A 15,666-nucleotide genomic window follows, 5' to 3' on the forward strand; every position below is an offset into this window, starting at 1 on the left:
AACCTTTCATAAGGCTAACCAAGGCTACAACACTAAGGCTAACCACTGCACAACCAACTCCCATACTACATTTAGTAGACGCTTTTATCCAAAGCGACTTACATATGTGCGACTTACAATGTATACACATTTTACATTTACACTGATGGCACACTGCACATCAGGAGCAATTAGGGGTTCAGTGTCTTGCTCAAAGACAGGGAATCGAACTAGCAACCTTTTGATTGCCAAACAACTTCTCTACCTCCTGTACCACTGTCGCCCACTGTGTGTTTAATGTTGCGTTCCTGGTCTATCCCCCTAACATATACAGTATCTAATCTTTCTTCATGTGTTACTGTGTGTCATGTCTTCCCCACTCCTTCCTTTCCTGTTACCATTTCATTGTCTGCCGATGTAGGGCGATGTCTCCGTTAGTTTGTGTTTATGCACACAGATAAATATTTCGGATCAGTAATCCTTGGTTTAAAAACAGGACACTATAGTAAGCGGAGGAGGTCTTTAAGTTCAAGCTGTTTTTTCACTGTTTAGTCACAGGCTGACATCTGCTGGACAAGTGGTCTACTGCTATGTTCAAAAATCCCTCACTGAATACTGTATGTGATCTGTATGTAATCCCTCACTGAATACTGTATGTGATCTGTATGAAATCCCTCACTGAATACTGTATGTGATCTGTATGAAATCCCTCACTGAATACTGTATGTGATCTGTATGAATCCTCACTGAATACTGTATGTGATCTGTATGAAATCCCTCACTGAATACTGTATGTGATCTGTATGTAATCCCTCACTGAATACTGTATGTGATCTGTATGTAATCCCTCACTGAATACTGTATGTGATCTGTATGAAATCCCTCACTGAATACTGTATGTGATCTGTATGTAATCCCTCACTGAATACTGTATGTGATCTGTATGAAATCCCTCACTGAATACTGTATGTGATCTGTATGAAATCCCTCACTGAATACTGTATGTGATCTGTATGAAATCCCTCACTGAATACTGTATGTGATCTGTATGAAATCCCTCACTGAATACTGTATGTGATCTGTATGAAATCCCTCACTGAATACTGTATGTGATCTGTATGAAATCCCTCACTGAATACTGTATGTGATCTGTATGAAATCCCTCACTGAATACTGTATGTGATCTGTATGAAATCCCTCACTGAATACTGTATGTGATCTGTATGAAATCTCCATTCTCTGGCGTTTCATTTCATCTGAGAGGCAAATTCATGTCATAATCAAAAGAGTTATTTTGACCATATCTTATGTAATATAATGTTGATCTGTGTAAAATAATAGTATAATCTATAAAGTATAAATAAATAACTTTTAAATCTCCGTTTTAAAACATGCTTATTCAATTATATTCAGTGGAGTACTTCAATATTCTATAAACAAATGAGTAATTATGCGGCAAAACACAATAGAGGTGAAACAGAAAAATGAGTTGTATGACAAATCATTTTCCGTAAGTGTATTCATATATAGATTGATATATCTGATAGCCCCATTGACATTGCAAGCCTAAATCTAGTCTACATTTGTTTGTGTCGATTGAGACTGTGAGAACGTGGCCACACATCTGAATTAGGCATGCCCAATCCATCGTCCCTTACTGCGGGACGAGATGTTCCCCAGCGGCAGAGATGGAATTGAACAGCAGACAGCAAACGGCACAACGCTGACATTTACTTTGTAATGTCACCCTGTTTGAATTTTCAGTTTGTGTCCTTTGATCAGTATTTGTGTCTGTAGCTCGCACTGTTAGTAATCCGTGTAGTTTCCTCCAAAACTGCTTTCATCCTTAACATTTTCAGTTGTCATATTTAGCGAGAAGACAGACAATACATTATACTTTCCTTTGAAGGAAATGTCACTTTCAATCTTTGTGGTTAAAAATGAAATGCTTCATCATTGGTGGATACAGACATCCATATTCTTTCAGAGGTTTTCCCAGCAGACATCTGTGGGAAATATTCCATAATCTTAAACCAGTGCAGAACTGAAATATTAAAACTGTGAGAATTTGAGTACGTGACTCGAAACTGAATGAATCCAAATGACTCCGTAGTTTTCCATTCAGAGAAGGCCTCTTTTCCTAGACATGTGCTACGTTGAAAACAACAAATGCAAACAACTTACCCCAGCTCCAACTGCTTCATTAGAAATCTGAGCAACGTCAGTGTCTTAATCTGGACTTTTCCCCATCCTTGCCTCTTGTAAGGCGCTTTTATCTTTTATCTTCTATGGCTTTCATCACTGATTGTGCTATTGATTATTTCCGACTCCCACAAACAGCTGTGGGGTTATGAACTCAGTGACCTTGAACATCTGTCGGGGACTTACAGTCAAATGATGAGGTCACTTCACCTTGTGTGGCATAGTGGAAGCATAGAGAAGCAACACCGAACTAACACAATCAATACATAATCAATACCTAAAGCTGGTATGTGATTTTCTATGTAATTTCCCCTCTGCACCACCAATGAGTCACATATACTATAATTTAACTGGTTGAATCACTAAGCAAATATATTGTTAACGACCAGCACTTGAATAACTACTTGAATCACAATGCAAATATGTAGTTAACTACCAGCACTTGAATAACTACTTGAATCACAATGCAAATATGTAGTTAACTACCAGCACTTGAATAACTACTTGAATCACTATTCAACTATGTAGTTAACTACCTGCACTTGAATAACTACTTGAATCACTATTCAACTATGTAGTTAACTACCAGCAGGCTACTGCAAAATGCCTGTAAACTACTTGTTTAAGTACATGTAGTTCACTACTCCCCAACACTGTAGACAATACATGTTCTATATCACATCAACATACAGTAAAACTGCTACTTGAGAAGACCCTCTTAGGACATAGAAGACAGTGAACGTGGCCAAAACAGCCGCTCTGTTGTAACAGAGAAGGGTGTAATCATGTCTGTTTGGCCATGTTGTCACATGTCAGACATTCATCTGTGAAGTGGGTGGTCTCAGGAAACTCAGCGAACCTGAAGAGTATGCAAATGACACAACTGGTATGCATCTCCACCTACCTGTCAATCAGTGTGTCCTTCATGCATTTCACTGGAAGAAATATTTAACACGTCTTTGTTAAAGCCAGGTACAGAGTTTCAACTAAGCTGACATTATTCACTATCAGGTGAACCACCTTTCAGGCTCAATAGAACAACCTCCAACAAGTCGTCATATCAGAGGAGTTGTAGTTCCAGCTGTCACCAGGTGAGGGCGTTTTCCGTTCTGATCTCGTTGTGAGTGTTGTTCGGCTTTTCTTTCTCTCTCATATCTCGTTATCAGTCCACACCACCCTGGGTTGGGATGGCCTGTTCGTGTATATTTCATTCCATATCATTTCCCATGTCTGTAGTTTTAACCCACCTTACTCATGTCAGCATGCTATAATTCATCTGTAGGCCTACATTCAGGCAAATGTATCTCAAATGTGATGCATGTAACTCTAAGCAATCATTATGTACAATTGTGTAATTTTAGAGACGTCTGGATAACAACATATGCGGTAATAACATACAGTGCAGTGAAATATTTCATGTTGTTTGGTGAAACCCCCCCCCCCCCAAACAACAAACTCTCGTCTTCATAAAATATAATTTAATATTTGAGTAATTATCATCACAAACAATACGGTTTTACTTGTTTTATGACCACAAGATAAGAGCGCGCTATAATTTCAAGAGAGTTGAGCTGAGTTTCTACCTATGACAGCATCCATTGGCAGCTTTAAAAGTAATTGGACGAAAGCTTGGCCTCTAAACAAGGGGGCTCCACATGTTGCCTGCATCCTAAAGCCATTTTCACCGTCTTAAAGGCACATTTCAGGTGACATCCTTATCGACAAATAATCTCACAGTATAAGCACAGTCCTGTGTAGTGGGCAGAGAACTATTAAATGGTGATTGTCAGACAACATTATTGTCCAGGTCATGATTTAAATACCACAAAAACAATTAGTATATTTACAAGATAAAATTATAAAAACAACATTAAAAAGGCCCTAGCCGTAAAGCAAGGTATTTTCCCTTTGTACAACAAATGCCTTCTGGCAACAGCTTCATCTGACAACATTGACCACACAGAAATAGGCAGATATAGAGTAGTCCTCTTTCGTATGATAAAAACAAAATGGTCGTTATTTGCAAGAGCTCAGTAAAAGCAGAGCCCCTCAGTGGCACTAGTGACACAAATGACAGTGCAGAAAAATGTATATATTTGTATAAGGTGCTTAGGGGCTCAAGCAGCATGTATACTTTGCACTATATGATCAATATGCTGGAACTTCAGCTAATGCATAGAGACTAGCCTAGAGGGCTAGGCTTTTCAAAATCTCCACCTGGCAACTAATGTGCACTGTGTGCTTGCCTTCCAGTGTGTGTGTGCATTGGAATGTGGAATGCCTTTGCAGGTGGAATGCATTCTAACACATCACACGGCAACAGCCTGAGGTTCTCGTGGCTCCTCCTCCACTGCTCTCCTGTCCAAGAACAGCAGGTGCATGGGCGTGGCCGGGACCAGAAGAGTCCGCGTGATTGGTTTGACGGTCGTGCCGGCAGGGTCTGGGCGTACTTCGTAACGTTTCATCAACTACAAAGACACAATCAACCAAGCGGTGGTCAATAAACAAAAAATAACAGAGTGACATTAGTCTAGTAGTTTAATATAGCAGAGTATTAGTGGTGTTAAATGTGTTAGGGGGGGCTTTTCAAATTGCATCACATTCCTTCAGTGCAGATGTCCTGTGCTTCACCTGGATCCAGTTTGGTGGTCTTTACTTATCACTGTGATACTTACAAATGTCAGAGTGGCAAAGTATGACTTTGAATACTGACATAGTATGACTTTGAATACTGTTTGAATAGTGCTGCAATACTTTTAATTACCCGTTGAATACTGAGCTGAGCCTTTTCAAATCATCAGGTGAGATCAGTACAATGGGTTCCTCTCGTCTAATTCACACAGGGCCTCATGTTTGTAGCAACTATCTTCCTCTTATCTGGTTTGGAAATGTACTGTGATTCGTGGCAAGGTATGTATACATATGTCAAATAGATCAACAGACAGACAGGCAGGCAGAAAGAGAAACAGACAGACAGACAGACAGACAGACAGACAGACAGGCAGGCAGGCAGGCAGGCAGAGACAGATAAATAGATAGATAGATTGATTGGTTGATCTCCAGGGGAAAGGGTAGAAAGAAATGTGCATTAACTGACTATGTAGGTCATATGTAGGGTATATACACTATGTAGGTCATATGTAGGGTATATACACTATGTAGGTCATATGTAGGGTATATACACTATGTAGGTCATATGTAGGGTATATACACTATGTAAGGCATATGTAGGGTATATTTAAAATACCAACGTGACCTCAGAACAGGAACTGAATGCTCAAAACCAGCAGAAAGGACCTATGAACATTTCAATGTCAATATTTCCAGGTCACTACATAGTTTATGTAGTGACCTGGAAATATTGACATTGAAATGTTCATAGGTCCTTTCTGCTGGTTTTGAGCATTCAGTTCCTGTTCTGAGGTCACGTTGGTATTTTAAACCCCCCTTAGCTATTACTGCTATGACAGCAGGTCAAGTTATTCATTGACATCCCATTGCTAACAGGGAAGGTTATCATCAGTGTATCTGCACAAATTAGTACAGACCAAAGTTGAAGGTCTTCTGACAAACTGTGTGTGTGTGTGTGTGTGTGTGTGTGTGTGTGTGTGTGTGTGTGTGTTGTGTGTGTCTTTGTGTGTTCTTGTGGCCCTGTAAGCAAGTAAACCAAACCTGCCCATTGTGAACAGCTGTTACCAGAGTGCAATGAAACTTCATAGCCTCCCTGGCCTAGCTGATCCAAATAAATATGTACTGATGGTTCCTGCTTTTTTTGTGTATTTTCCTGACGTAAACTGACCCTAATGTTGACATTAACTCATATGCCTGGTGATGTCTGTCCTAAAACATTAATGTTTTTATTGCAAGTCCAACCCTAATGTCAATGTTCCAAAAAACACAACTTTTTTGACTGCTTTTTTACCACGGGTGTTGCTGGATTCTCAGATGTGGAATTTAAAACATCTCTGAGCTTTTTGGCAGGGGGACCACAGCTCTCTGGCTGAACCAGCGGAGTCCAAAGAGTGGAGCCTAGTCAAATACAATGGCACAGCCATGCCCTAAAGCTGAGATGAACTAGCGGAGCAAAACTCCTCTTGCATGACAGCGTGATGCTAAGGATGCTAATGTCATCAGCTCCATTTGCTACATGCTACATGCTACATGCTAACTGGACTTGGCTGGTGCCCAAACATTTAAAGCATTAAAGTTATTTAATATGAAGATGTCTATAATATCCATGTTGTTTCACACTCTTAAGGGTTTAGGATGAGCGGTTAAGAGTTCTAACTATTTAGAACTTTAAAGGCGGCTCAGACAGGTAGACAGCCTGAGAGATTCTACAGATAAAACTTAAGTCAGGGATTCTCAACAAAGCTGTGAAAGATATGAAATTGGTAACAAACAGACACCAATAGATTAGCGCTCTCACCCGTGACATGATCAGGTACATCTCCAGCTCAGCCACCCGTCGGCCCAGACAAGCCCGGATGCCGAAACCCGAACGGGACTGAACCGAAGGGGTGCTGGTTGAGCTGCTTGTCCGCTCCACGGAGCCATCGCTGGGGCAGGAAGGCGTGGGGGTCGGGGAACACGTTCTCATCGTAGGACACCGCGTAATGACACAGATGGAACAGAGTCTGCAAGGTCACGAGAGGAAGGATGGTCACTTTTATTTGAAGTGACCTTATCACCGTGCACTTAGGATACTTAATATATAAAGAACCATGCATGTAGCTAAGTAACTATCATAACGTCACTAATACTAATCATAATCTGTGTCCTAACCCGAAGATGAAGTACAATTAGTAAGGTCAGGAGCGGAGGGACGGTAACATTATCGTGCACTTACCTATTGTCACATCACTTTTGTGTCCTAACCCAAAGGTCAAGTTTTAGTACATTTAGTACGAATTACTGCACTGCACCTTATTAAATTATTTGAGGAGGCATTACAGAGAAACTAGCGAACAGCCTCCTGACTTGCCTTGCGAACTCCAACTGCAGCACAGATGACAGGGATGGCAGGGTACTGAAGGATGTATTTTGGTCATATGCAAAGTTGTGCTTTCGTTTTTCTGGGGTTTTAGACCAGAAGCACAAAACTACTAGCCTGACGATGTCATACTCATAATTCTAGTCAGAATATGAACTTCCCAACCAAAAAAATTGTGGGCGGGGCTAAGTTCGGTCTGGTATCCAGGCTACAAAACTACATAGTTTATACTAAATGTAGGATAATGCCAATGTGACCAACCTCTTTGGGGAAGAGATGTCCACCCACCACAATCTCACTTTCAACAGTGAAGCGGGCATTCCCGGGCACCACTGGGTATAACCTGACGAAAAAATACCCAGTTTGTCACGCAATTAAAGGATTCATTCCCTTCAACACAGGACCCTGCAACTCCATACTTCATTTACACACACTACACTAACTAAAACACACTCACTCACTCTAACTTAATCAGAGTAATCTTCAGCTTGGAGTAGTAAAGTTTGGTTTATCCTGTATCATATCAAAGGATTTCAATGATGTGCTACTAATTAACGTAACGTAAGGTAATTACTAATTAACTAAGCACTTTTTTTCTTGTCAAAGCCTATTACTATCAGCCTATCAACAGGGTTCTGACATGACTCCTTCCTTCACATGTGATCTTGAATAATTCTTTTTTTTTTTTTTTTTTTTAAATGATCACTGATCAGTGCTGGTCAATAAATGACCCACCGTAGCGTCTCCCTGATGATAGCCTTCAGTAGGGGCATCCTGGCGAAGTCATCGCTGGTGGGCACCTTGTCTCCCGGGCAGACGCTCTCCACTTCCTGGTAGAGCTGCTCCTGGATGCCTGGCTCTTTGGCAAGGTGGTACAGTGCCCATGAGATGGTGTTGGACGTCTGAAGAAGGTCAAAGGTCAAAGGTCAAGGGTGAGTGAAAGGCAACACAAGTGAGTAGAGTCATTGGAGCAACTGAGTGTAGATTCACTGTGTAACATTAGTGGTTCGTTCGATTGTGGGAGATTGTGGATGAAAAATCTTGAACCAATTGTGGGTAAAAAAATGAATTTGCTTTGCATTTGTGTTTAATAAGACTAAAACAAACTGGGCATGTTTGTGTTTGGGTCAGGTACATGTGTGTGTGTGTATGTGTGTGTGTGTGTGTGTGTGTGCGCGCATGTGTGTGTGTGCATGTGTGTGTGTGTGTGTGTGTGTGTGTGTGTGTTATTCTGCCAGTGTGTGTGCATGTGTGTGTGTTATTCTGCCAGTGTGTGTGCATGTGTGTGTTATTTTGCCAGTGTGTGTGCATGTGTGTGTGTGTGTGTGCATGTGTGTGCATGTGTGTGTGTTATTCTGCCAGTGTGTGTACATGTGTGTGTGTTATTCTGCCAGAGTGCGTGCATGTGTGTGCATGTGTGTGTGTGTTATTCTGCCAGTGTGTGGGTATGTGTTTATGTATGCATACACATGTTCTTGCATGTGCATGTGTGTGTAAGTGTGTGTGCATGTCCCTTTCCACTTCTCCATGTCCGCGCTCTCTCTCACCGTGTCAACTCCAGCCAGTAGCAGCTCAGTGATGCTCCCCAGCACCTCGTGGACAGACATCTGCTCGCTCATCAGCAGGTGCGTGAGATACTCGCCCGAAAGGGGCTCCCCCTTCTTCACACGCTCCTGGATGTCCGCCATCTTCTTTTGGACCAGGTCCTCCGCTGAGGGAGGGAGAGAGAGAGAGAGAGAGAGAGAGAGGAGAGAGAGAGAGAGAGAAGGAGGGAGAGAGGAGGGAGAGAGAGAGAGAGAGAGAAGGAGGGAGAGAAGAAGGAGAGAAAGAGGGGGCAGGAGGGAGAGAAATTGAGGAAAAAGAGAGAAGGAGGGAGAGAGAGGGGTGTGATAGAAATCTGATTATAACCAGTGTAATGAGATCAGTCTTATAATAAGAGATAAGTATAAAGTTTATAAGTCTTCTGCAGAAGGATCAGAAACACACCAACTGAACAGCAAGCAGTCTATGAGAATCAGATGAATTCTCTCACAGGCAGTGTCTATTTAACAGGGTTACAGAGATAAGAAGAACATGGAGTATCACTGTTCCCACACATTGTATTCTCAAGGAAAAGGAAAAAAAACAATCACCCCAGTTCACCTCAATGACGTGCTTTACACAATGACACGTGCAATTCGCATAATTTCTAATACAGGGGACAGAAGGAGGGAGAGAGATTGGGGAGAAAGAGAGAAGGAGAGAAAGAGAAATGGAAAGATTGGGGAGAAAGAGAGGGAGAGAGAGAGGAAGGGAGAGAGGAGAGTGAGAGAGAGAAAATGAAGAAACAGTGAGCAAGGAGAGGGGGAGAGGGGGAAGAGAGGGCTTATCAGCACAAACTAGGATCACTGAGTTTACATTTACATTTACATTTAGTCATTTAGCAGACGCTTTTGTCCAAAGCGACGTACAAGGGAGAGGGAGTTTACTGTGATAAAGCTCTGAAAGATTTTAACTGTCCTCGGAGTCACTGACTGATTCCCTGTGCATGCCAGTGGACAGACTCAGAAACAGCCCTAATTATTAGTCATGTGATTAGGTCACAGTATTACAAAATAATTGTCTTGAGCCTCGAGGGATGTATGTGAATTGTCAGTTCGTACAATAGATTCCTCCGTTAGTTTCACTGAAAATGTAAAAGTGGCGAATCTGTATCTGAGCAGGGAATTCCTCTCACCTACGGTGAACAGGTGGTCCCAGACCGCCACGAAATGCTTCCAGAAGGGCAGGTAGGGCCAGGTGGACTTGGGAAAGAGCACCACGATCGGGGAGAGGCGGAACATCTCTCCCACGGAGAAAATGAACTTCTCCGTCTCCTCGGGCACCTTCTCGTTCATGCAGCCCAGACGTGTCTCAAACAGCACGGAGGAAATACCTACGGGAGGGAGAGGAGAGCAGACATGAGCCAGGAGCAATCAGGACGCGTTTCGGCTCGAAGCCAATGGGCCTTTTAGAGCAAGAATGTCATATTGGCTTTGCATAGAGGCAGGCAAAACACTTATTCAACACGACTTATAATTAGGAGTCCACGCAATGACATTAGCATGGAAACACACACACACACACACATATACTAAAATATATTGGGTAGGCATGATAGTGAAAATTCTAACTTCATAAAATACATGTGTCTGTGTTACTGGAAAGAGGACCAAAAAATACGAAAATGGCATACATAGCACATCTACAGCTAATTGGCCATGGTCATTACCATGCCTGTTTTATAACGGATGTGAAAGGGAACATGTGCAACCCATTATGGGGCTTTTCTGACTACTGTTTGCGAGCTTAAAACCCACACCTTATGTTACAATTATAGTTAGAAATATTTGTATTATTATTTTCAAGTATTTGAAAGGTTTTTGACGAGCATGTCAGAAGTTCTGGAATTCTTCATCTCAAACTCAAAAATGCAATGTATCCAAATGATTCCAAGATGAGGCGGTAGACCTAACACCCAACTACCAATACAGCCCAAATTATTCCAAGATGAGGCGGTAGACCTAACACCCAACTACCAATACAGCTCAAAATATCGATGACAGCTCCACATCAAAAGCACACAGTGGGAGGAGGTACAGTTAAATGTGTATTGGTATTTGCTTTGGTGAAATAAATGCATTTCAGTAGGCCATTTCTGACCTATAAGCAAATGATGCAGGACTCTCTGTTTGCCTCTCTGTGTGTGCATATCATGTCTGTATGCGTTCATATTAATCTATCACATCCAGGTTACTGTAATAATCATATACAAGTTCATTTATAAAAATGATAATTAAAAAAGGGAAAAACTATGCCGCAGCCTTTGCGAAACAGTGCAGCATTCCTCTTAAATACAAAAATATGTCTGCTTCCTACAGCTTAAGACTAGAATTGAGTCTTGCAAGGTGAACTCTTATCAACTCTTCAAGGACCTGGCCCAGCCTTCAAGGCCAAACTGGCATCAGCACTGATATGACTAACCCACTACTGACACCCAACCAAGCTCACAAGAAACACAACTCTGTTGTAATATACTTGAAGAACCAGTATGTTATAAACACACTGTGCTAAATCATAAAATGGCCACGATGTGTAATCTGAGATTAAGGAAACTGTTATGCTAAACTGAAATACTGGCTTCTCCGACAACAATGCTGCAGCCAGTATCATCTCCTTTTAAAATTTCTGTTCCGGAACGGAACGTCTGTTTGTGTGTTTTGGTCTGTGTGATTCCGTCTACTTCTCCAGTATCATTTCAACACCCCTGGTTGCCAGATGCTTGAGCTTTGAGTCTGGGAAGGAGAGAGAGGGGGGAGACAACACCCTCCAATAATTGGAATTTGGAATCAATACAGGTTTTAAACACTTGGTTTCCAGGCTACATAATGCTTCTTAAAGCAATATGACACGAGTGAGAGTGGGGATGGTAAAGGATTCGAACGTGGTATCACAATCGCAGTAATCACAGCCGCAAGGAGACCCTTTACCAACCCCACAAACGGTCTTGTGACAAACAGTTCACTGTGATGTCAAAATGACATAAGAGCAGGCTACAGTGGGTCAAGATAAGGCATATCTTGAGCCTCAACGCAGATCAAAGTAGGGGAGTGAGGTGACAGCATGCGGTACATTGATAGGCCCTGAAGATCGTTGTGCCTCTGGTAGATAGGGATGCACTACGCTAGGACTACCCTGCACTGGGGTTAAGGTACACTAAAGTCAGGTTGGAGAGTTGTAAGTAAGCCAATGAGTAAATCTGGTGTAGATTGGACAGAAAGCCTGAATTGATTTCTGGTAAAAAAAACACACACAAAAAAACAAAACAAACAAAAGGTGTAGTATAGTAGTATACATACTCATGAAGTGAAAACTACATGGGGAAGTTTTTTATAATGCTTTTTGCAGTCACCAACCTGCGCACCTGCACCTTGAATACCATCAAAACACTGGTAAGGCCACTGGTTACTAGTTTCCCCAATTACAAAGCATGCCTGGTATCGAAATATCTATTACCTTACCCTCAAAAGCAAACTTATACAACTCCCCAGCCATATCCTTGACCATAACCCCATCGTCTGAAGTCTTCCGGAGGTAGTCCACTTTCTTGATGAAGTCCGTGACCACGTCGTTGATGGCGTTGGTGTACAATGACACGTGCTTGGGCTTCAGCATCCTAGGGTTCAGAATGCTTCGGATTCTCTGCCATTCTGCCCCCATTCTAGAACACAAGACCACAATGGAGCTGCTGTCTAAGAGACAAGGGGTCACTCAAAGGTCAAGGTTTACATGTTAGAGGATGAAGCAAATCCTTCACTCTTATATTGTATCTATACAGATGTTTTCCAGAAGACCAGAAGAACCATTTGAGAGGGGAAAAAAACGACTCGGCTGTTTTAACCTCAGCATCAGATACAGGATGTTTTGGCTTGATGCCACTGCAGCTCAGCCTGCCAAGCGGTTTTAAAACAAACAAACAAACAAACTATATTCGATAAACATGCGGGTACGTTTGAAATGGCAGTTTCCCTGGAGACACCTACATCAAGTCTCAAACAGTCTACTCTGCTGGTGCCATATAAAACAGTTTCAACACATCAAGACGTTGCGCAAATACCTGTGGAAATTCATATGTGACATCTACATGACTCATCGTGTAAATGAAAGAAACAGTTTGCAGAGCCTGCTACACACCTGCAGAGACCTATTGTTTGCACATACCAATGAGACAGCCATGAGTGTAGCAACAGAGAGGTTAAGAAATGTCCTCACATTTCTCACATGGTGGTCACAGTGTATTTTATGAATTATCCAAAAGTAGTTTAACAACCACACCAAAATAAATGTTGCAATGCTTTGTCAAAACCCTGTTCCTTTCTGTATTTCTTAACTCAGTTCTTTCAATCATTTTACCTTATCTTTCCTATGCTGAACCTCTTTCATTAGCAAGGCCTTCTGCTATTGTAATCAGATGTGCTTCTGCAGAGCATGGGGAGACAAAGGCTTCAGAACTAACTCTGAGTTCCAGAGTGTCGGAGTGGGGGGTTGTGGAGTGTTCCGGAGCACTGTGTGTCTGTTGGGTTGCCTGGTTGTCACTCACTCTGTGAGGGGGCCGTAGGCATGGTTACGCAGCTCCCTGTAGCCTCGCCAGTGGGGCATGTCAGTACGGACGGGGAGCCGCCCCTCCTGCCTCAGCACCTGCTCAATCAGTTCAGCACTGGCCACATTCACAATCACCAACGGTCCGTATTTAGACTTCCACAGGGGACCATATATCTTGCAGTGTTCAATCTGATGGGGACATAGATATTAGCATAAGACGTTTGATAATAGTAGGACTGATCATGGTGTCATAGCTATAGCATTAGTATAAGTAGTAACAGTGGTACGATTTTCTTGAGTGACCCATTCTCAGGACATTGTCTATGCTGAGATTTTTTGAATCACTGTTTAATATTTCTAAGGCAGTTAAGACGACCAGGATGCAAATAACTGGCCTTTCCTGTTTTGTTTTGCTGATAATTTTAAGTACTTAGTTCCGGCCATTCTGCCCAGTGTTTTTTGTGTGTGTGTCTCTTAGTTTTGTGCCGTCCGTGTCACTGACATAAAAATGACAACCACTTATTTCTTCTCTCTCCGTCCAGGGATCGCACCTAACCTTGGAGGGGACTGCAATAGAATTCCTCCAGTCAATTAGATCTGGTCGAACGATGTATGTATTTCTGATTGGACAAGAGGCATTCCATGAGTGAGGATATCCTGGAACAACCACACTCTGGAGTCTTCAATGCTTGTAATCACTCCGCGTTTGATGATTTAACCGTTGAATGGTACGACGTACGAGAGCAGAATGTCAGGCAGCGATTTTTTACATTTGACAGTTATCGAGGGAATGGAGTAGGGAACATGTACAAACTAACATATAACGTGAAGACAGGTGAGTGTACAAATGAATGTGCACAAATAGACTCCCTTACTCAACTTGTCAACGCTTCCAGGTTGGAACTATTTTTCGGGGCAGAGAATGAATAAACTAGATCTAAGTTAACGAAAGTAAAGACAATCTGGTGTTTCAAACGCAATTGGTCGATAGTGGAACTGTTGCATAACAGCAATAAGACACGAGTGAGACTGTATTGGTAAAGGATATCCTCACGGCTGGGAGTCGGCCTTAGACAATACGCCAAGATAAGTATTATGTGCATTAATGTATGTATTATTAATTGTAATTGTCATCAATGTATTTATTAATGTAATTATATAACCTAACGTAACGTAACATACCACCACGATGGCGTATAGCCTACAATATTAGATATCATGGTAAAACACAAACAGATTAGTGAAGGAACATATTGAACATATAGAACAAGATACAGCTAGTTTCGTTTCCGTTATCATGACGAATTATGTGCTCAAATATAATATAATTTGTCAACATACTTGCATTTGATGCGTTGTCTGAAAGTAACCTTTCCCAAACAGCCAGTACAGGGAGGTAAGGAGACTGGGACCGTCCAAATCCTCCATCGTTTTTTGTTTATTCGCATTAATGACAGCGGCTGACGAAGACGCACCTTGTCGTCTGTCACCAACGTTCAGTAGGGCTGGCAAGGCGCATTTCGTCCCAGCTATGCTGTCCTGTTTGCAGGCAAGCAGTCCTGTCCTTACCAACGACCTGCTAAACATCTTCGTTTCCTGTTACTGCACCGACTTGAACAGGCAACTGGACCCGACTCGGAGAACAAGCACTGTACAATGGTTCCTTGTTTACGCGAGTGGAGGTTGTCTCCTGTCTACCACAACCCGTTCGCTCTACTGAACTCAAATGACCTCCAGTGTTGCTATGGAACTTAACCCCTCGATTGCATCGACGCGTTCATAAACCCAACAGTCCATACACCTATCGTTGGCCCAGACTTTGAACTCAGCACTGATAACTCGAACAACAGAAAGCACCACTCATATTTTTGGAAAGATCTGACTTAATTTATTAAATTATTGACCAATATTCCAATATATGACCATTATTACCAATAAATCCTGTATGCATGTTCTGAAAACATAAGTGATTAGGGGAGTGGGGTACCTACTGTAGGATACTATATGGTGGGTTTTGCAGCAGGATGCAAGTTTTGGTTATAAATTACACTCATTCTTTGGTTTTAGTAAGCTTTTCCTTGTTGTCCATATAGAATATATCAGTTATTTTTTGTCTTATTTCTTTATTAATCATATATTTGGTGGCAGATCCTTGACTATTGAATCAACAATATTCATTCCTTGCACTGGTGGTATTCGAGCCAATTGTTCTGGCCTAAAAAGCAAAGTTTTTCAATTCAGTATTTTAATGTAAGTATAAAAATAACAAAAAATATTGTCTTCACAGACATATATACTGGCACTTCACAGAACCCAAGGCCTTTCCCCAGAGAAAGCACAAAGGTAATAGTGGAAAGGAAAACACAAGAAGC

General features: G+C 41.8%; 1 protein-coding gene across 1 annotated transcript; it reads right to left on the reverse strand.

Annotated features, from left to right (window-relative positions):
- Nucleotides 1–3,644: 3,644 nt before the first annotated feature.
- si:dkey-91i10.3 (cytochrome P450) lies at nucleotides 3,645–15,113 on the reverse strand. The gene is given in 10 exon segments (XM_031582189.2): nucleotides 3,645–4,649; nucleotides 6,611–6,679; nucleotides 6,681–6,818; nucleotides 7,436–7,517; nucleotides 7,910–8,076; nucleotides 8,722–8,885; nucleotides 9,891–10,088; nucleotides 12,214–12,413; nucleotides 13,293–13,483; nucleotides 14,636–15,113. Coding segments are annotated over 10 exon segments (1,614 nt in total). The 5' UTR covers nucleotides 14,882–15,113; the 3' UTR covers nucleotides 3,645–4,490.
- Nucleotides 15,114–15,666: the final 553 nt, after the last annotated feature.

This window comes from Clupea harengus, chromosome 2 (assembly GCF_900700415.2).
Source record: "Clupea harengus chromosome 2, Ch_v2.0.2, whole genome shotgun sequence".
NCBI classification, from domain to species: Eukaryota; Metazoa; Chordata; class Actinopteri; order Clupeiformes; family Clupeidae; genus Clupea; species Clupea harengus.